Genomic DNA, 21098 nt, shown 5'->3' with positions numbered 1-21098 from the left:
CAAGCATGCCTGTGTGGTAGAGAAAATGGATAGATGGGTTAAAATGGGATACTACTGATGTAGTTAGTTCATTGAGTACAACAAATGTAAATGTATTAATTAATTTGATGAACTCGTGTACATTATGTAATTCATAGATGCGTTGTTGGTTATTTCACGTACATGAGCATAACAGCACTCTTTTGTTATTAGGATTTTATTTTTTCGTACTGTTGCCTTCCACTGTGTGGTTTCCAGGCAGTCTGACCTCACGGCGCCATATTAATATGCTCCCTCCTCCTTCGCCTGCTCGATGTTAGCTTAGCAGTTAGCACTAGCAGCTCGCTGCCAGTCTGCTTCTCACATCCACTGGACTGACAGACGGCAACGGCGTGATGGAAATTGACTCGCTTCAAGAGGCGCTCAGAGGTTCGTTCGGTGTATGGAGGATATTGTGGTGCTTTCTTCTCCGTGTGCTCGCGTGATGTTCATATCGCTGAACGACCAAGTGATTGGAGCGCACAGGCTAATGTCGTTGGCTAGCCGCTGCTCGTCACTAGCTAACATTTGAAGCTGTTCCACGGAAATGGTTCGTTCTCTGCCGACTACTCGGGAAAGCTCACTGTCATATTTTTCGTTTAGATCACACTTAAGCTCGAATGCTTTTTCTCCCGGCAGGTCAGGGCTTGTTCGCTTAATAAATGAAAGAAGAAGCCAAGATGAAGTTATTCAATAATGTCGATGGCTACTGTGAGTCTGGCTACTAGTTTGCCGGCTACGCTGTTAGAGCATTTAACTTAATCTACTGAGCTATCTTGAATTATGATTCATTGACTTACTACAGTACATAACCACCACTGAAGGAAACGGTTGTAGTTGGACACCCAAGCAGTTCGATATTACCTATGGATGAATTAGTAATTAGTTATCACAGGCTATTGAAGGGCATTTTCCTCAGGCTGTTTTGTGACGCACATGTACAGTACACTTATTTACTCAATTGTCCCATTTCCTCTTCCAGACTTTGAGAAGAAAACGAAAAGGGAGCCATGTCCTATATTGGAGCAGTTTTTATGTCACATCGCCAAGACTGGAGAAACCATGTAAAGGAACATTACAAGCCTCGCTGTTATACAACGTGCTTGTTCTGCTTTGTCACCAGTGTCTAAAGCTACTTTTTCATGTTTCCTAATAGGGTCCAATGGTCTCAGTTTAAGAACTACTTTCTTTTTAAATTAGAAAAGGTCATGGATGATTTCAGAGCCTCAGCTCCTGAGCAAAGAGGCCCTGCCAATCCCAATGTGGAATCAATTCCATTTGAAGATATGAAAGAGAGAATCTTGAAGATTGTTGAAGGATATAATGGGTAGGTCACCTTTTAATTAGGCTTTACACATTTCAGATTTTTGGGGGCGATCAGCGAGTTTAAATAAACCGATCCGATCACAAGATGGAGCAATATGTTTCGGGCTAAATGATTAATTGACAAAATGTTATTCGCTAATCGCAAAGGCTGCGACTTGACTGGTTGTTTTGATAATACTTTAGTTTGAACCTTTTCAAATTTAATTTAACCTTGTGGATTTATGAGCCCCAGCTGCATGGCAGAATAAAGTGACAAGATGACACTTTTTAGTAGTCTTAATAATGGTGGACATGGGACTTAAAATTTGTCTATCTACTGTATCTTTATTTGTTTCACAAAGCTAATTTACACAAAGTTAAAACTGTATAATTGTGGACAAAAGCATTATGGAGTTGCACTCTCTAAAATTTGCTTTGGGGTGATCGCTGTGCTCGTTATCCGCCGCTGCATCTTTGATGCACTTCCCGGAATAGTCTTTTGGTGGCGTAATCCTAAACTCAGAAGACCTGGACGACTGAACGTAGTTTTTTTGTTTTTAGCATGAATAGGAAGGTTGTTATCCACTGTTTTCCTCATTTCAGAATTCCCTTCACTATACAACGCTTGTGTGAGTTACTCACAGAACCCAGGAAGAACTACAGAGGAACGGATAAATTTCTTAGAGGTGTGGAGAAGGTCAGTGATGAGCGTGTGAATTACTTTTATGTCTTAACTGGAAACTTGATCTAACTCATTTACTTTTATTTTCATCTAGAACGTAATGGTGGTGAGCTGTGTTCATCCAACATCAGAGTAAGAATAGTCATCCAAACACCTTATATACATGTTGTGAAACCTAACCGTTGTGACTTTAGCGTTGCCCACTTGCTTGCAGAAAAAACGGATGCAGCGCTGTCAATAGAATGAATGGAGTAATGCTTCCTGGAAACACATCTTCCTTCACAGAGAGGTTGGGCTAAAGTCTAGTATAGTTACCGCCGTTTTAACATATCATAATCACGTAGTCAATGGCATTGTATTCCTATCCTTTTGGTATTTTTAGAAAAGTGAATGGTCCGGGAACTCCACGGCCACTCAACCGACCAAAGTTATCTCTAGCCAACTCCCTTGCAGCTAATGGCCTGCCTGACAGCACAGAAAACAAAGACCTCAAATCAGACCAAGAAAGTGTTAAAGATATATCCGGAAGGTATGTCAGAATATGTGCAATACAACTTCCTCGCTCCTCGGTCGGAAGGAATAAATCCACAATACTGTCTAACCTTTTATTTTAGCGAGGTTTCGGCCTCGGGAGATAGCCTGGGGAATTCGGTCAAGAACAAACACTCAGACACAGAAGAGGACATGGAATCTGAGCAGCTGGAGGTGAAGAGACTTAAGTTTGGCGAGGAGGAGGAGGAGGATGAAGATGACGAGGATGAAGAAGAAGAGCAAGAAGTAGAAACGCCAAAGCCTTCAAATGCCACTTGCCTCTCAAAAGAAGCAGAAGCCATGGTCCAAGAGGAAGAGGAGAAAGTCAGTTTCAAGGAAGCCTCTTGCAGTGCTACAGCTGTTGAAGACCAAGGTTGGTGTGTCCTGAATTTTACATGGCACGTCATACAGTTTGGAGGTTGACCAAATATTGCACAAAAACTCAAAGGTTGACCAGTATATGGCTTGTGTTCGACTTTAAGCCAATCATTTTCACAATTTAAGATTCTGTATTTGAGTATAAGCCAACACATTTGGGAAAACCTTGCATTTTCTTTCAGAATCAATATTTTCTGTGGCATAATTTTACAAAATACTCTCACAATTGTGGACCACTGAAGAAAGAAAGCGACTTTACCATTTATGGAGGGGCGCACACGGAAATGTGTTTCTTCTAACAAGTTCATTTAATGATTGTATTGTATGAAAAAATAAGTCGACACTAGTGATGGGACAAATTGTGTCAAGGTATCGAAGCGTGTGTGGAGAATTCCCGGAAGTAATTTATGAAAGCGCGCGTCAAATTGCGATTAAATTATAGGCAAATGACGTCACTCATGACGTACAGTGTGAAGTTGCGCTGTTTTGAGAAGTGGTTTAATATTTTAGCGTGATCAATGAAAGGATGAGGGAAGAAAAAGCATAATGGATGTCTGGAATTTATGCGCGTTAGTTGTCATGTTGGAGCTAGGCCTATTTTCCTTGACAAATAAAATTGTTTATTCTTGGAGCCTGCATAGTGTCATATGCTACCATTCACCCTATATGTATGTACGTATGCCGTATTCCGACAAGCGTTAGGACAGTAACGATGCAGTGTCATCAACTGTCACGGTTTATGTGCGCGTTGTCCTACAAATCCAATGTTGAGTAAAGTTCTTATTTGCACACATTAGTGGATTTAATAATCTGGTGACTATGTGACACTTCGCGACTGCAACCGTGTAATTTTTAAAATGATTTTTATTTATTTACGGTATTATTTCGTTTGGTTTTTGTGGTTTTTTTGGCCATGGTTTTCTCATTTTTGGCTTTGGCCATGAATTTCAGTTCGGTTCGTGCCTAATTCCTTTATTTTAAATGAGATTATTACATAGTCATGAATGCTATATGGACTGGACACAAGTACATACAAATGCGTCTTTGGCACAGAGTGATTTGAGGACTGAAAAGTACATGACTTCACATTGTCCTACTCCGTGTTACAGAGCCAACAAGCAGCACTCAGGCCGAAACATGTCCAGACTCGGGCCCGGATGAAGATCAGGCCGAAAGGGAGGTGCCGTGCGAATCGCAGCATGACGTCAGCAACATGGATCAGACCGAGCAGCCGGCATCGGCTTCTGTTGCCACAAGTCCAGAGACCAGCGCAGACAGTGAGGAGAGTCACAGTGACCCAGTCAGCAGCAGCAGCTGTAGCAGCAGCAGCAGCAGCAGCAGCAGCAATAGTAGCAGTTGTAGCATAGACGAGAGTGTAGAAGGGGCCCCTGAAGATGTTTCACCCACTCCATCCAGTAGTACGAATGAGCCACCCACACAGGGCGCCATGGAAAGCGCCAGTGTGGACATGGCAATCACCGACGAGCCCATGGAGCAGGACTAGACTGAAAACCCCCACCCTGCAGTCATGTGACACCACAAACCAGCTTGTCCTTGAATCCAGCTTGACTGTCACTGGGAATGAGGATAACTTCACCTCATACACAAACACCTCGTCCGCTTTTGGACGCTCCTCCAAAATGGCTACCTGGCATTGATGTGATCAAACTATTAATTGAACTTTTTTTTTTTTTTTAACTGGAATATGTTATTGATCTTTTTTTTTTTTTTTTTTTTTCCTTTTGCTAGATTTGGTTTTGGCGGGCTTCTTCACTGTTGGATTTTTTTTTTTGTGTGTGTTCGTTGGAATGTTTGGTGGGCTGTGATGGTCATTTTCTTTTTGATGCCACTCATTCCATTTGAGGCGGGATTAATATGTTGTGTCTCCTTGAAGCCACAAGCACCAGACTACTGGAGTCAACTATCGCAGTTAGTGTTTTTCATTGCGAAGCACACCTTGAAGGTGCTAGAGTTGCGCATTAACCTGATCCCAATCCCCCACCACTTCTATCCTGTTTGGACACCAGGCTGAAGGGAACATGTTTTTTTTTTTTTTTTTTTTATTTACTTCTCCATCCTTGTGAATGAGGATATTGTCACAGTCCGTGCCATGAGTGAAACCTAATTTTTGCTTGATACACTACCAATCTCACAGGATTATACGGTCACAATGCTACGATGCAGAGGCGTCCTCTGGAAAATGGCACGTGGAGGCATAAAGCCACCATTATTTATATGATAATTTCAATCCTATTGGTTATGTTTGGATTTTTTTTTTGTCTGCCGGTTGTAGTTTCCAAAGCCAGCTGTAAGTACAAAGATGACGTCTGCTTTCTTTGTATTGTGATGTCACATTCGTTTCACCGACTGATTTCAAAGCAGTCACTGGTTGCAGTTCTCCACCTACTTCTGCAGCTATACTTTTTGATATTTAGGATTTTAAATTTCTGTAAAGTAGATTTTTGTAGATTGTAATACAGTATGTGTTCACTGCCTTTGTGAAACCATATATAATTGTATAATTTCTGTGTATACTCTGAATGCTTTTGCTTTCAAATGGGGTATTCAGAAACAGCAATAAATGTTAACATTTGTATGTGTTGGTCCAACTTATATTTATTGTACAGTATATTATTGTTCCCCTTTGCTTCATCAATACAGAAATATAGTGAATATGCGTAAACTAATTTACTTATACATTGCATTTTCACAGATAAACACTGTGCAACCAGCAATGATTTTCACTTTTATATTTGTTTTAAAAAAGTTCCAGGAGTGGTGTCAAAAGATATTTTAATAATGAAGTTCTCCAAAAACACACCTATTCCACCTAGTGTATACTCGCTGTAAAATACATTGTCCTACAAGCACAATGACAGCTGTGCCACTTAATAATGGGCATCACTTACACAGTGGTACCTTGAGATATGAATTAAATTCATTCCATGGCCATGCTCTTACTCAAATCACACAAATGATCTTTTCCCATTAAAATGAATGGAATTGTCACTAATTCATTCCAGCTTTAGCCCCGAAAAAAACTAAAAAATTGAAACGTGTTTAATGTGAAAAAATAGTCATCCGTAATACTGCACTTAGTCACATGGCATCAATGAAATGCTCCTCCTCCATGCATGCAGCAGCCAATCAAATGACCTCGACTTAAAACGGGATTCATAATACCAAAACTTCAATAGTACAGAGCTAATTATAGTCATTCTATGCAACGAAAGGTTAAAGGTTAACTCAGTGCAACGATAGGTGCGAGTGGACTGAAATGTATTGAAAGGTATTGTTGCATTAAATGCACAAAGTGTAATTGTCTTAGTTTCATGTGGATTTAACTTCAATCGGGAGCACCAAACGTATCAAAGGCTCTTTATATATAAGGGGGGGGGTTCACTATCTGCCAAAGTGCTGCTATTGAGAAGTGAGTTGAGTCAACTGGCCAACATAATGAACAATGCTCATATCTCAACTTTGAACTTGCAAGTCAACAAAATGACATCGGAAACAATTCAACTATTTTTTTCTTTTGCCTTTCTGGCCGCATTGGTACTGCTGCTAAGTTGCTGTCTCACATCAGTTTGGAGGGGATGTTTGTTTAGCAAACCGCTCTATAAGAAACCCATACGACCATTTTGCTGACTGTAGAGGATTCAAATTCACAACATAATGGCCCTTTGTCCAAGTGAAGAATAACCTTATTTGCCCTCTGAGGAAACACGAGTAAAAATATGAATACAAGCTACTGTTTGAACATAGGGTCCTTGTCTCCAGGGATACCAATACAAGTCAGGGTTATATTAAAACCAGCTTGACACCAAACGAACTTTGGACCAAACTTTCATTTGATGGGTCCCCTTCTTACAACCTTCTTTTTTTTCATTTTTTATCAGGCCTTCCATTGATCTTCTTTCTTTCTCAAAAAGAGAACTTGAAAATGGACTCAAGGTCACTGAGAGGGTATAACAAATCATGTTGACTGTTTTGGGACATACCGTAAGTGTGAACTTGGGCACTGGATATGCTGACATGATTAAAATAAATGTCATCATAATAGGAGTGTTTTCTTATGATTTAAGTGCACACTGTTCTCATAGTTCAAATCAGTGGTGAGATGACACAGGTTTGGAATTGTTCTTTCAGACAGGTTATTCTCTGTGTCATCCAATAGAGGACGCTGTGTCGTTTCCAAACCAGACCAAGAAGCACGACCTGTAATCAAAATCAGAATGCAAACAGCGCTCCTCTGCTTGGGAATGTTGTGACACACATTCACTATGCTTCCAAAGGAGCTTCCTTGAAAAGCCTGAAAAAGCACAAACAAGACATCATGCTCTTTTCAGTTCCATCCAGTTCCGTCCGCAACATGAACCCGGGCTCTAGCTCCTATGCCCACATCTCCAAAGCATGTGGCCTGTGAATGAAAGGGGAGTTGACAAACATTTTCTTCACAATTCAAATCCCAATCAGCCGGATGGATTCTGTGAGTGTTGGGTTGAGGTTGCAAACGCATTCATACGCTTCAAAACCACAGATATCAGTTCTACTCCTACACACCTAGACAAATTAGTTGGCACGCCTCTGGTTAAAGGAAGAAAAACAGAAAATGGCCACTGAAATAATTTGAAACTGACGATGGTAGGCTAATAATACATTAAAATGTACTGAAAATGAATGAGGTACTGCTTTGTTTTTGTGATTTTATAGATAAAAAAAAAACCTGTACCACTTTATCTGAAATTGAAATTCAATTATCCTGACATTTCTATAGCACTCAAAAGTGGTGACAGGCTCAGCAAGATCTGACCTCAGCTGCTGTTTGAATTTTCACTTTTCTGCCACAGTGTCATCATTACTGGGAAGAGACAGAAAGTGGAAGACTTCTTTGGTTAGTATTTGTGTCAGCGTCAATTATTTTCCCCCTCCAGTTTGGCTTCATGCATCTCACATCAAATATACTCAGGTAGAGAATTTCAAAGACTTTGCACATTGTGTGGTGATGATTCTGATTGGGGATAATATGTGTGCTGCGAGGCTGTTCAACTGTGAAAAATTATGCAGGAATATATTTGATGCCTACAGAATACAGTACCTCTATTCCAAGTATTCCAATGCGTATCACAGAATCCATCCATTAAGCTAATTTTGGCTCCATTTGGAATTTTATGATTTTGCCTTGATACATCACCACCACAAAGCAGTTGTAATTTAAATGGTTTGAAATGGCATTTGCAATTTAGGGTTTACAACCATTCTATGGCGAGTGCCCATGAGTATTTGGGCAATTCACATATAATAATTGTAAATACAACAAATAACTTTTATTAATTTCTCTGCTGGCACTATGCAGGAAAAAGTGGCAAAAGGAGACCTTGTCACGACAAAGACAGTACAAACTGTAACAAAGTTTTGTGAGTTGACAATCACAATGACGCTACTCACACTGACCTTGAAAAAAAACAAAGGAAAATTGTATAATGTACATGTCAATCAAGTGGTGATGACAAACAAAACAAAACCTGCCCAACAACTGGAAATCTAAACTCAATTTGATGTCAGAACAATACACACAATTCCTGTTTCGCTGAGAGCTTCATCGCTGCAAATTTGTATTAGTGCCAAATATAGTCTGGTCATATACTGCAGAAATTAACGAAATGATATATTACCAATGGTTAGGTTGTAGTTTTTAAGTAAGGTTTACCACACACTAATGAAGTGCAATTATTCATTTTACTCAACATGGTGCCCTGGTGAGCCCCTCCCCACAACCACTCTGTGTAATGGCACTGAAGGGGCTTGTTTATAACAGCCCGATGCTTTTAGAGGCCATTAGGAGAGATATGATCTGGTCTTTGCGCCGGGTTGTAAAAAGTGTGAACGTGAGACTAATAAAGGTGCAATTACCCCAGCTGAGTGTACATGTGGTGATATTGGTGACTGGTGTGTGGATATATTGTGTACGAGGAGCCTGCAGCTGAGGAGCTGGGCTCCTTGGATGTTTTATGATGATCATAATGGATTGTTTGGCCACACCAGAGAGAAACACACATGATTTGGGAAAGCTTTTCCTCCGTGTGCTAATTCATAGACATATGTTCAAGATGACGTGTGTCACATATGTACTGTGTAGCAGTGCTGGGCACACTGCCTATGTGATGGACCGGTCCACCTGTCCACCTATGATGGACGCCCATTTTGTAGACGATAAACGGTAAATGGATGGATTAATCATAAACGAAAGTGGATTTTCGTCCGTCTATCTAGCGGTAACCGTCTATTTTCGCATTTTCCAAACGTGTCACGCATCCTAATAACTGCAGTGTGAATTCTTAGACTGTTTATCTTTGGAGACTTTTTCTAAGATGTTTTGATTTCACAACAATCAGTGATGTATGGCTCAAAAATAACAATGAAATGCAGCACCAACGTGCATTGATGAACCGGGGTACTTGACATTGTTTTAGGTAGCATTAAACGAATGTGAATGTTTTCCTTAGTCATGGTACCTCTGCTTAGTCTCCCTTTGGACCAATGTGCAAAAATAGTGCTTTATCAAGTAGTTCGTGTTCATTAATCAAAAAAAGGCAGTATGCCGAGTCTCTAGCCATGTAAAATGTACTAGATTGATGAGGTACCTTCAATCTCCTCGGTGAAATAGCATCCCAGTCGGCAGTAGCAGACTATCCACCTTCTTATCTGTTAATGGATGAGGCGGCTGCAATGCAGCCAGTTCTTATGATGACTTTTAAAGAGACATATCAAACAGGGGTTGATATAAATGCTCAATTCCGAAATCAACATTCCCGGAGGTCTTCTCGTCATGCAGCTGCCTGGCAGCACCATCCTCATTGCCCTTCTGTTGCTCTGACGAGCTAATTTCGAATCCTATCAAACCTGGTCACTTGTAGAGAGAACCTTAACATCTCTGCCTTCACTCAGCTCTTCAGTGTCACTGTCTCTGAGTCGTACATCATGACCGGCCTCACCATGGTCGTATAAACCCTTCCCTTCATCCTAGCAGAGACTCTTCTGTCATGTAATACATCTTTCACTTTCCTCTGTGAAGTTCTGTCCAAACATCTGCAGGCGCTTTTTGTCTTTGATGCTCTCTATACTCTGAATGACTAGGCGGAGGACTGCGGGCCAAAGTCTAACAGGTTTAATATCACATGAGATGAATACCAGCATGTAGTGATGGGAAAACGAAACTTCAGATTTTCTTCATAAACCAGTTGTTGTATTTTTTGACTCCTGTAGATGGCACTCTATGTTCAACATTGGGTTGAAAGCACATTGACTTGCCATTTCTTAAATCATTTTTTCAAACCAACAGTGCCATCCAAAATACAACAACTGGTTCATGAAGCAAATTTGAAGCTTCATTTTCCCAGCATTACCAGAATGATACCTGAAAGATCGCCACACGGCCATGGAGCCTCATTAACCACACAGATGCGGAAGAATGTCCAACCCGTCCAAAATGCTTCATTGTAATATTCAGATACTGTCTCAATCATGCCCACACAGGGCTTGACATAGCCTAACCAATGTTGACGATTTGTACCAAGCTTATTCTTAACTACCGTAGTCTAAACTAAGTGCACGTGCAATAGATAGGAAAAGGGGTGGAGCGTTCAGCTAGGGAAGGTCACAGGCAGCGATTAAAAAGTCTATCTCAAGTCACTACACTAAATTCGATTGTAACACCTCCACCCGTTCCGATCTGCTTGTATGCAATTTTTCACCTCCTTGCCACACTCACCATTGCTCTGGCCCGTTGACACGATTTCAAGTCATCAACCCTTGCTTTCTCTTCTCCCTGTAGCCCAACCCTCTAATACATGCATGTATTCTGTTTTACTTCGGCTAATCTTCATCCTGCAACTGCTCAGTGCTGTCACTGCAGATTTTCAATGTTACATGTGCAGTAGACTCATTTCCCCAAAGTATGTGACGGTGTTCAGAAAGCCTCAGAATTATTATCAGAATTAAGTCACCAAGCGTTATCACTAATTTTATTGTGTGTACAAAGGTTTGGCCATAAATCTAAAGGCTTGACACTGGATCAAACAAATACTTATTCATTACACTGGATCAGGTTTTTAAGTGATGCAGATTCACACATAGAGATGAGAGATTAATTGATCAACTGAAAGCCTTGACAACTTCTACACAACAGGAGGCAGTGCTTTTACAGTTATACAAAATTTTGGATGTGCTCTTTTGAATAACTCATACAGTATAGTGTGTAGTTTGTGAATTTCAAGTAAGTCACGAGGAACGTATAATGCATGGTGGCATCTCCATGTAAATTATATGAGTGGAACACATGGAGTGTTGTACAGCCAGCAATTTAGCAAAATCGTTAAATATTAATGAGGATGTAGTCAAAATTGCACTCTAACTAAACGACAAAAGCATTAATTTGGTTTTAATGTCATTGTCATCAGTAATAAGGCACATAGCTGCTAATTAAAGACTCAAATGGGACTGAGTGTCCAAGGTCCATCACACTGATGGAATTCAGATAAAAAAAACATGAGTTATTTTCCATTAAATGAAATGCAAAATAAGATTTGAAATTATTTATAGTACATACAGTACTGTATATACAGTATACTCTATGTATTCTACTTTCATATGCTCCATCTGCAACTGGGTGAGGAAAACTGAAAGTTATTACCTGTTGCCAAATTCTTAACCGTTTCCTCCGCATTCCACTTATGTGCTATGACCACCAAACCTAAGACAAAAACCATGAAAACACAACTACAGTATATTTGACACAGGCCGGTCCTAACATACATTTTGTAAGTGGTTCATTGTGTGTTTTATTTTAGTTCTGAGTATAAGAATATTGGACAATTCTAACAAACAATCCCAACCAAGTCTGCTGATCATATATAAAACAATAATTTATTTCTGTCATTTTACAGGATGTCAAATTTTGTGACAAACTAAGGATTTACTAAGCTGTTATTGACTTTAGTACATAACGACCTAAGAGAGCAAAAGCGACTATAAAGTGTGCTTAAACACAAACATAATTATATATGAAATGCCTTTTTTCTAAACATCGGCACATAAATGGTATAATGAGCTCTGCATTATGTAACAGATGTCGCTGATGGTAATAACTTTGGGGAATCAGCATCTTTATAAGGAAATTACATTTAAAACTTTGACATTTTCTGCAAACATTTATTTACAAAAGACCTTTTGAAAAGGATTATGCTTTATACTTTGCAGGAAAAACAAACAAACACTCGTTTCCGTAAAAGAAGAGTATGCAAAGCAGAATACTGATAAAAACGTTATAAACAGTTATATTAAGAACAAAATATCGTAAAATAGTGTAAATGCTGGCTGTTTATGTATGGCACATTTCATACATCCAATAAAAAGTATGCTTCCAAGATTATCCAAAAGAGCAAGCACAAAGGTAGAAAAAGTAACTGTATTAATTTGGTAAAAGTTTCAAGCCATGGACAAATCTAGCCCAATCAAACAGTCACTGAACCAATCCCGTGGAAACTCTCCATAAAACAGTCTTCTCTCCTATTTACTACAGTTTGCCACATTGAACGAGGCAGACATCTCTACCTCAACTGGTAGAGTCGTATTTACAGTTCACCCACCACCCTCTCATTTGTCCTCTGGTAGAATCGAGAGCAACACTTAGACTGTGGTCACAGACAAGAGTGAGGTGTAAACTTTAGTGCCATCTGGTGACTTGGTACCATGGGTCAGCAGTTCCTGAATGGTCATCCAGTTGTCGAATATTTTCTTATTTCTCTTTTTCATCATCTTTTTGTTGCTGAGTTCAATAATGTTGGGCTCCTTTTTGTCCTCCGGGCTGACTTGCTCCTTCAGGCAATCGGCCCGGCTTTGCTTCATGAACTCGCGACGTTGCCTCTGCTCCTTGGAACGGACGGCGTGCTGCTTCCTCTCTTCCTTGCTCCAGTAGCGGCCCATCTTCAGCTCGCTAATGGCGTCGTCGTCCGTGGTCATGCCGCTGCGCTCCTCGTGGATGCGCAGGGCGCGCTCCCTCAGCAGCTTGTCCCGAATGGGCCGCTTGGTAATATAGCGGGTACCATCGCTGCGTACCTTAACCTTCCACTCCATCTTGTGGCCCAGCTCACTTGGGTCCCGACACATACTGACCAGGCTCATCTGACTTTGGGCATACTCAACAGCGGATTTCTGCTGGATCAACTGCATGTAGCTCTGGTAGTGCTGGGCGTGGGCGGGGATGTGTGCATGCTTGTAAGGCGAGCGTGGCTGAGCAAAGCTCCTGGCTGGTTTGCCGGACTCTCCCGGTTTCCTCTCCTTGCTTTCACCCTGCAGGGAATCCGGATCCTTTGATACCGCTTTGCTCCTACCGGGGTCACAAACTTCTTGGAGAGGGGACAGGAGAGATTTCAGCGCCCTTCCATCGGAGCTTGACGGCCCAGCTTGGCTCTCTGGCCCACGGCGCAGAGAGTTGTCTGGAGAAAGCTCCAACGTAAGAGGGGTGCTGCGGCAGCTCTCGCCGGTGTTGTAGGCACTGGAGCTGTCTTTGTCCGATTTCTCCGGCATCTCCGTAATGTCTGACAGCTCATGGCGACGCGCATCTATGCTAGTATTGTAGTTGCGGAAGCCACTGTTGTGGAGCATCCAGGATTCGCGGCACTGCTCCCGAAGCTGCTGCATCTTGTGGGCACGCACGATATTAAGGCACTCCAGCTCGATGCTACGCAGCTCTTCATTGAGCAGCTCCAGCTCTTTGTCCACAACTTCTTGGTCTTGGCCTTCTGCCCCGCCACCTTGGCTACACAAGCCCTGAATTCCTCCATTCCTCATTAGGCACTTGAGCTCCAGGAGTTCTCTGAAGCGCTCGCATTCATCCGCGGGGATACTGAGAAAGTCGGTGTCGGCGTAGTCTGCGGAGATGAAGGACTCGCTGCTGAAAGGCAGGTCAGTACTGCCGAGGGTGTCCTGGCTGTAGGTCAGTTTTCGGTAGCTGCTCAGTGTGTTGGATGCTGTTGTATGGTCATCAGCGATGTTCTCGTGTTCCGAACTCTCATCGTTGCGTGTGCTCTCGTCGGTACGGCCAACTCCGCTGTCCTTTTCGTGGTGATTGGAAAGAAGCGTGGCCGTGTCAGTGGTGACTCCATCTTCCTCATGCTTTTTCTGCAACAAAACAGACTTTGGCATTAGTTGGGACAAATGTAGAACTGAAACACCATGCTTCAAGAACACAATGTTTTTTAAATGTTGATGACTACAACTAAAACTTTGCTTCCATTTTAAGATAAGCTCAATGCACTTAATTGTCATTTTACAATCACCAATTGACCCCTCAGCGCAAATATCATTAATAATAATAATAATAATAATAATCAAATAAATAATAAATAAATAATTGTTTACTCCTGTAGTTTGCACTCTTGGTTTAAAGATGCAGTGGAAATTTAAGCCTAGCCTTTATCTTTAAACCAAGACCACCATCTCGAGGCGTCAAAAAATATCACAAATGCTTCATGAAGCTTCATTTTCCCATCACTAGTTCTTGGCACATGTTGCGACGTGTATTAACAATGTAATGAAAATCCAAAACTGTCTGTTTATTTTTGTGCTTGTCACCCATGTGGGCAGGCAGACAGAGAGATAAACCTGCACACAGCATTCCCAAAATGTAATACAATCAGAAAAGTCAATAAACTATCATTATGTATTGTGAGTAAAGACAAACGACTTTTCAGTTGACAATTGAACATCTGGACCATCAGCAGGGTTGGCTCTGGCAAAGCAAAGTACAGTAGATCATATGTGCTATTGCTGATTAATAGATCTTTGCATCTCACGCTGAGTCTGTGTGCGCGTGTGTCTGTAGTGTGTGTGTCAGAGAAGCACCTGCTGTAGCATGCTGGCAGTGAACTGCATAGCCTGATGGTGCTGCTGCTCCAGCATGTCCATGTGGAGGTCATCGAGGAAGTCATTCCTGTCGTCATCCATCCAGCCCTCATCCAACTGAGACACAGTAGAGAGAAGGTATGCTTTACCGAATATTCATTGGAATCACCACTTTATGATTTGGTTTAGAAAGAGACTAAATTGTCGTCAAACACCAAACGCTACTTATCCTTTACCGAATTAGCATCTGCAATGATCCTTATTACCTGGATCTGTGGTCTGGCAACCAATAGAGAGATATTTGGGTTCCCTTCACTGGTCAGCAGCACAACTGCATCTTCACGGTTTTGGATCTCGATGCCATTGATCTTCAGGGACATGAAGAAAATAGTAATTTAAAAGGTCCGCCAAGTAGAGATACCAAACAGATGTGTATAGGCCTAGACTATGAGCTCTCACCTGGACGATTTTGTCACCTTCTCTAATTCTGCCATCTTTAGCGGCAATGCTGTTTGGATCAATCTAAAGAATACATGAAATTGACATTAATTTCCTATCGTAACCTCACAGCATTTTTTCTTCCAAAACAGGGACCCTTTTAATTCCTCTGACATTTAGGGCTACAAACGGTAGTTATTCTTAGTTACGATTAATCGGGGGTCCTCAGAAAAAAAACTCTCCCCAGGAAGGTAAATTTGAGAATTTCTAGAGATGCAGTGGAGCTGGAGTTTGCCTCTCTGACTTTGACTATGTCATATCATGGACTGGTTTCCAGTCAATTGCTGGGAACATGTTGACAAACAATATTCACACTCTCAATTTAGCGTCTTCAAGAGAAAGAGAATTGGAATCCAAGCAGGCAATGGGACAGCACGCAAAACTCCACACTGGAGAAACTGGAAGGTCATAGTCACTATACCACTGTAGCCCATGTTTCAATGAGATATGAACATGTATCAAATGATCACGTAATTCAGAAAAAAAACAATGGAAGTATACCTCACTAATGTAGATCCCAGCTTCATCCTCGTCGTCAGTCCTGTAACAGATTGTCAGGCCGAGCTTGTCTTGGATGTTGGCTCTGTAAAGATCTACCTCCTGTTGAGATGCATATATATATATATATATATATGTAGATATATGTATGATACATGCGTACAAATAAATATTCGTATAAAGGCAAAAATTGTTCTTGTGAAGACATCAGAATAAAAATGCTGCATTTGTTTTGATGAATGTTTAGAATGGCGGTCGATAACCTGATAACTGAGGAAAAAATTACATATGAATCACTAATTATCTAATCTCGCAGCTGGGCAGCTATTTCCTTTCTAAGGGCCCTGACAGAATGAGAAACGATGCAGTGAACAGCAGGTAGAAGCAGCCCGCTTCCACGTGTCAACACCTGTAATCTCATAGTTAGAGGTACAGATAGTAGCTTTGTTATCAGGGATCAGGAAACACATCTGTGAGGGTTCAACTCCCAAAACTGGGTTAAAGATGAAAGATGTCCTATCTTCAAGATACAGCTTTGGGAAATGTATGTTAAATGAACAAAAGCAAAATTGTCCACATTTTTTGGTCAACTAAGGAAAAAAAAAAATCAACAAGGACTGGGGGACCTGAGGCACTAATTGCCTAATCAAGTTGTGTGTCCCAAGAAAACGCTTGGGTGGGTCTGGCAAAACAAGACAAGACGAGCTACAAGCAGTCCTCACTATTAGTCCTTTAAATCGATTTTCTCGCTAAACATGCTATAATATTTCACCATAATGTACATTTCTCTACAATTCACAAATCACAAATTAGGCTAGGACCTTTCCAAAATTAGAAACATACTAGATTTATCGGGCTGATCCTGCCATAACTAAAGTAGCACTCCATTGTTGTTGGTGGCCTTCCATTGATGGAGTCTTGCAAATAAAAGATGCTACAGGGAAGGTCGACGTAAAGCTGCATCACACCTGCTATTGGCCGACCCTCTCTTCAACTTCCTACGCTTCCTCTCATAGCCCCTCCATGGATATTATTCCTTTTTTGAGCTAAGTGACTGGAGTGTGGCAGGAAACGGGGTGGATAGAGGTCACAGATGAATCACAAAATAGTCTGGGCAATCTCTGACCCAACAACTACATTATGGCCTCATCCTGGCATTGTTAACGGACATCAACAGATCCATCACGGCCAATCTATTAGCTACTCTATCTAATTATCTGACATCCACTCATGTCTACGGCACAGAGCTTAGGGAAGACTTATTAAGCCTTATGACAAGTAAGTAATGACTCCTGTCTGGACTACACATCAGCGTTTGTAGGTGGGGGAGAGAGATAATCAATATCAACTAGGATATATTAGTACTATGGTGTCTTGAAAGGGCATTGACTGGAGACACAAAGGCGCTTCAGAAAGGCGAGGCCAAGTCGGCTTATGGAAAAATAGCATATTTGTTCATATTGTGCCCATTTGAACTCAAATTTCTTCAGAAGATTTTTAGGTGATTTTTTACATTTCGTTGAATGGGTGTCTTTGATCGGAAATGTACACACGGAATTTTTCAAAAGACTGTTCAAAAGAGGTTGACAGAACAAGCTCAACGGGTTGTACAACTAGCTGCTCATCACGTATTTTTGGTTTGCTGAGATGGTAAAGCGCTTGCAGCAATAGATGAGAGTGCTGAATGAAATTAGTCCGTCACCTAAACTGATTGCATTCTATTTGGTAAATGAGGGAGAACCATTTAAGGGATAATAAAGGCATGTTCAGGATTTTGAGAAAAATGTTGTCCCACACTATCAAAGTGGAAAGAGCGTGAAATTATTCCACCTCATACAAAGAAGTCTGTGATTATTTGCAAACACTACAAATTCTCACTATGCAGAACTCGCTGCTGTGGTAAACTCAGAATAAGGACAGAGTTCCGTTTAGGCCAAGTTATGCAAATGTTGCCTGGCTGTCCCAGCGGCAAGAGAGAGGATTTTTCTCTTCTGGTTGGTAATACATGCGGCAGCATTGTTAATGCATTCTAACGTGCATTTTGAGAATTTTTTTTCCTCATTCATTCAAAACAGAAGAAAAACTATGCTTACTTCATATTCCAGCTCTTCACGTTCAATGTCCTGATTAATACCATCCAGGAAATCATTGGGGTCAAAGTATTCATGCCCAGGAGGATGCCTGAAAAAAAAAGACAGATTGATTGACAAACTAAAAAAGGGAATACTAGCAAAGTAAAATGAACTTTATCCATAAAGTCCACTACATTTTTGAACTGCAGTGCTACCCAGAGGCCCATCACAAATTAATATGCTCTGTGATTAATTTGATGAGGATATCAATTAAAGAGGAGAGCAAGATGAAATCACAATCTCCTAGCTTAAAGGCCTGACGCAGTAAGAAACAAAGGGAACATGCAAATATCCACTGACAGAACTCTCGGTTTAATTTGCCTCATTTGCCCATGGGAGTTGTCGGCTCCTGCGAGAGGTACGTGTTCCCATCCACGCTCCAACATGTCCTGTGTTATTACAGCATTGCGATAAGGTGTCGTGCTCCCAATTAACTGCCAGTGTGAAAGGTTTGTCTATCTGTGTTTGAGTGAACCCCGGAATCCACCCCCCCCCCCCCCTCACCCTGAAAAAAAAAATCATACCACAGTTGTAATTTGTTTGACCAAAAGAGAAAAACTGTGGAGGATCAAGATGCCGTAAAATACCATTGATTACTTACAGCAGAATTATGAGAGCGCTCAGATCATGCATACAGTAGTTTTAGTTTGTTTTATTACATGACAGCAGATAGAATTGTCACAGGCATTTATTTTTTATGTCATTGCGACTTTAAATCTAATTGCAGCAAGGAACAGTTTCTAAAAGGAGTACAGGAGTTCCCTTAAAATGCATCAACCATCAATTACATGAATAAAACTAAATAAGTTGTTGTTATCCTTTCGGCTTTTCCCCTAGTCAGTTCAGTAAATTGGCAAGTTACACATCATATTGACTTGGGAGCTACACATACTGTACACCAAGCAGAGTAAGACAAAAAACATTACATTACATAGAATTTTTATTAGACAGTTTGCGCTTACTCCTCTGGAAGCAGGTACTCCTCAAGCACTGTCACAGGCGGTGATGGTGGTGGCAACTTGGCAAGGGGCATAATGTGTTGGAGGGTTATTTCAGTCTGGGTGCTGCTATCTGACAGTTGGGTGTCAGCGATGGGGGAGAGTAGTTTGGGCAGAGGGGCCCGGCGCAAAACTTGGACCATAATGGGATCATTGGCGGTACGGAAAGCCTCCACTGCTTGGTCATGGGTTGCTTTTGAGAGGTCTTTGCCATTAACCTGAAGAAAGAGAGAAGAGACAAAAAATCACTAATAGATGACAACTGAACCACCACTGCAAGAAACCATCCATCCATTCATAAATCCATCATCCATCTTCAAATAAATATCTTGATCATGTTAACAGGGAAGCTGAAGCCTATCCGAGTTGACTTTGGGGAAGAGGCAGGGTATACCCTGGCCTGAGCAACAGTCAATATTATGGCCATTAAACTCATGAATTAATGAATGGTGAGCACAGACCCTCAAAATCTGATGGCATTGGATTCCATACATGTATTCATGTCTAATACCGAACAAACAACGCTCATATCTGAACAAAAATTAAAGTCTGTTAGGTAACACTTTTGTCCAAAATAAGTGATAGCCAGGGTGAAGTGACAGCGTCCATCCATTCAAATCTTCCTTCGAGTTTGGTTACTTTTCAGCAGAAGCATGTGGTGCTGCAGGTCATATGGTTTGACATAAATCTTCAATGTCCATAAATCTGCCATAAATCTTCAATGTCTCTTAAAAGTCTGTTTTTGAGGACTAAATATTTCTGGGATAATAGTAAAAAAAATGTTTTTCTGTGAAACAGGGCAAATGCAAACCAAAGGCACTGTGCTTTCGTGTATGTCTAAGCCTGAAGAAGAATGATGAATATAACGGGAAAAATATGTAACTTCAAGCAGCAATCAGGGAGAGGATATGTGCCAGCTAACAAGCAGTACGGATTAATGTTAATCCTGAGCTTCAAGGATAATTGGATCATCTCAGCAGACTTAAACGTCTAATTCCTGGACACCAAAACATTGCCAAAATGTTGCTATTAATGTGTGCCTCTAGTGAGTTATCAGTATCACACCACTGAACACAAATGTAACAAAAATTTGATCATTGATGAACCAAAAACACCAGATTAAAATTGATATAATGACAAATAAACAGCTGTTGTTTTGCAGGAAATCGACAATAAACCATCCCAAAATCAAACAATACTTCTAATAGTCACTTATGCCCAACAGCGAGTCCCGATGTTGCACATCAGCTGATAAATACAAGCTCCTTTGTGTTTTCTTCATGCTGCATGTCGTCTCCAGCAGTCAACCTGGTTGCCAGGAATCCTGGGGCTACTTGAAAGCAGTGAACCAGAGACAAAGCCTTTAGCCCCCTTCTTCTGTTGAGCCGAGAGCATTCTGCTCCAGTGCTCTGAATTGGGGGAGTCTCCTCCCAGCTGTGGAGGGGGTCCCACCGCCTCTATTCACTACTCTCACCTCTGACACTGAGTGGCCCTTTGCGGCACACTGGGAAAAAACACACAACACTTTCCGGACAATACACGTTGCTTCACAACTTGGGAGATCTCAGATTTTGCTATCATAACCCTGTAATTTAACAGGGTTAAATATTAACAGTTTGAAAATCTATATATTTAAAACTAAAACATGTTGCATTGATCCAAAGTAAAATCCTTTGTTTCACTGATTGTCTTCAGTTTATCTACGGTCGGATTTGCCTCTGTCGATGAACTTGAGTCATTGTCCATGTTGACATAACGAACCGTGACTGTCATGCAGAAATGACTCTGACAACCCCCGGTGCATCCTCTGAGAGAAGTCGCTGTTAAATCCATTTAATGACAAGAGAAAAGCAGCACTTAAAGGAATACTAATTAGTTCTAAATCACGTCTGTTTTGTTAGTGGTCGGTGAGGAATTTGCACAGCTGTGGTTTTGGGAATTCACTGCCGAAGGCACTGTGTAACAGAACTTCACCCCTTTTCACCAGTCTAGTATCCATGTAACACACTTGTATCCCCATATAAAACACCTTTAATCATTGACAACGTTCCTGCATCCAGTGTTATTACGCAACCCACCTGTATACCATTAGTGTTCTCATAGAACAAAATTGTATCCCCATCTGATAGACATGTAACCGTTTTGCAAGCGACT

The 21098-nt window shown here is 41.1% G+C and overlaps 2 protein-coding genes across 4 annotated transcripts in view; one reads left to right on the top strand and one right to left on the bottom strand.

Moving 5' to 3' along the window:
- The first annotated feature begins 244 nt into the window (after positions 1-244).
- ppp4r2b (protein phosphatase 4, regulatory subunit 2b) lies at positions 245-5510 on the top strand. 2 transcript variants are annotated; one of them, XM_086041752.1, is made up of 9 exons: positions 245-408; positions 1001-1082; positions 1175-1345; positions 1927-2020; positions 2100-2137; positions 2220-2294; positions 2388-2534; positions 2620-2909; positions 4024-5510. In XM_086041752.1, exons 1-9 carry the CDS (start codon positions 375-377, stop codon positions 4416-4418), a joined length of 1326 nt encoding a protein of 441 aa, XP_085897878.1. In that variant the 5' UTR covers positions 245-374; the 3' UTR covers positions 4419-5510. The 2 variants fall into 2 exon arrangements, with proteins under 2 accessions (XP_085897878.1, XP_085897879.1); XM_086041753.1 differs by lacking the exon at positions 245-408 and adding an exon at positions 493-568.
- A 6310-nt stretch (positions 5511-11820) lies between these two features.
- Positions 11821-21098, bottom strand: part of pdzrn3b (PDZ domain containing RING finger 3b) — a 74835-nt gene continuing 65557 nt past the window's right edge. For both annotated transcript variants that reach the window (XM_086041492.1, XM_086041493.1), the window contains 7 exons: positions 18909-19162; positions 17908-17995; positions 15818-15916; positions 15278-15340; positions 15085-15186; positions 14819-14935; positions 11821-14095 (listed from right to left, as the gene is read on the bottom strand). In XM_086041492.1, coding sequence (XP_085897618.1) covers positions 12602-14095; positions 14819-14935; positions 15085-15186; positions 15278-15340; positions 15818-15916; positions 17908-17995; positions 18909-19162 — 2217 coding nt within the window. In that variant the 3' untranslated portion in view covers positions 11821-12601. The remainder of the gene's footprint in view (positions 14096-14818; positions 14936-15084; positions 15187-15277; positions 15341-15817; positions 15917-17907; positions 17996-18908; positions 19163-21098) is intronic.

Source organism: Filicampus tigris, chromosome 9 (assembly GCF_054856515.1).
Source record: "Filicampus tigris isolate MCC_2025a chromosome 9, RoL_Ftig_1.0, whole genome shotgun sequence".
NCBI classification, from domain to species: domain Eukaryota; kingdom Metazoa; phylum Chordata; class Actinopteri; order Syngnathiformes; family Syngnathidae; genus Filicampus; species Filicampus tigris.
Note: the sequence above shows the minus strand (reverse complement) of the source record. Positions and strands in the feature narration are given on the sequence as shown.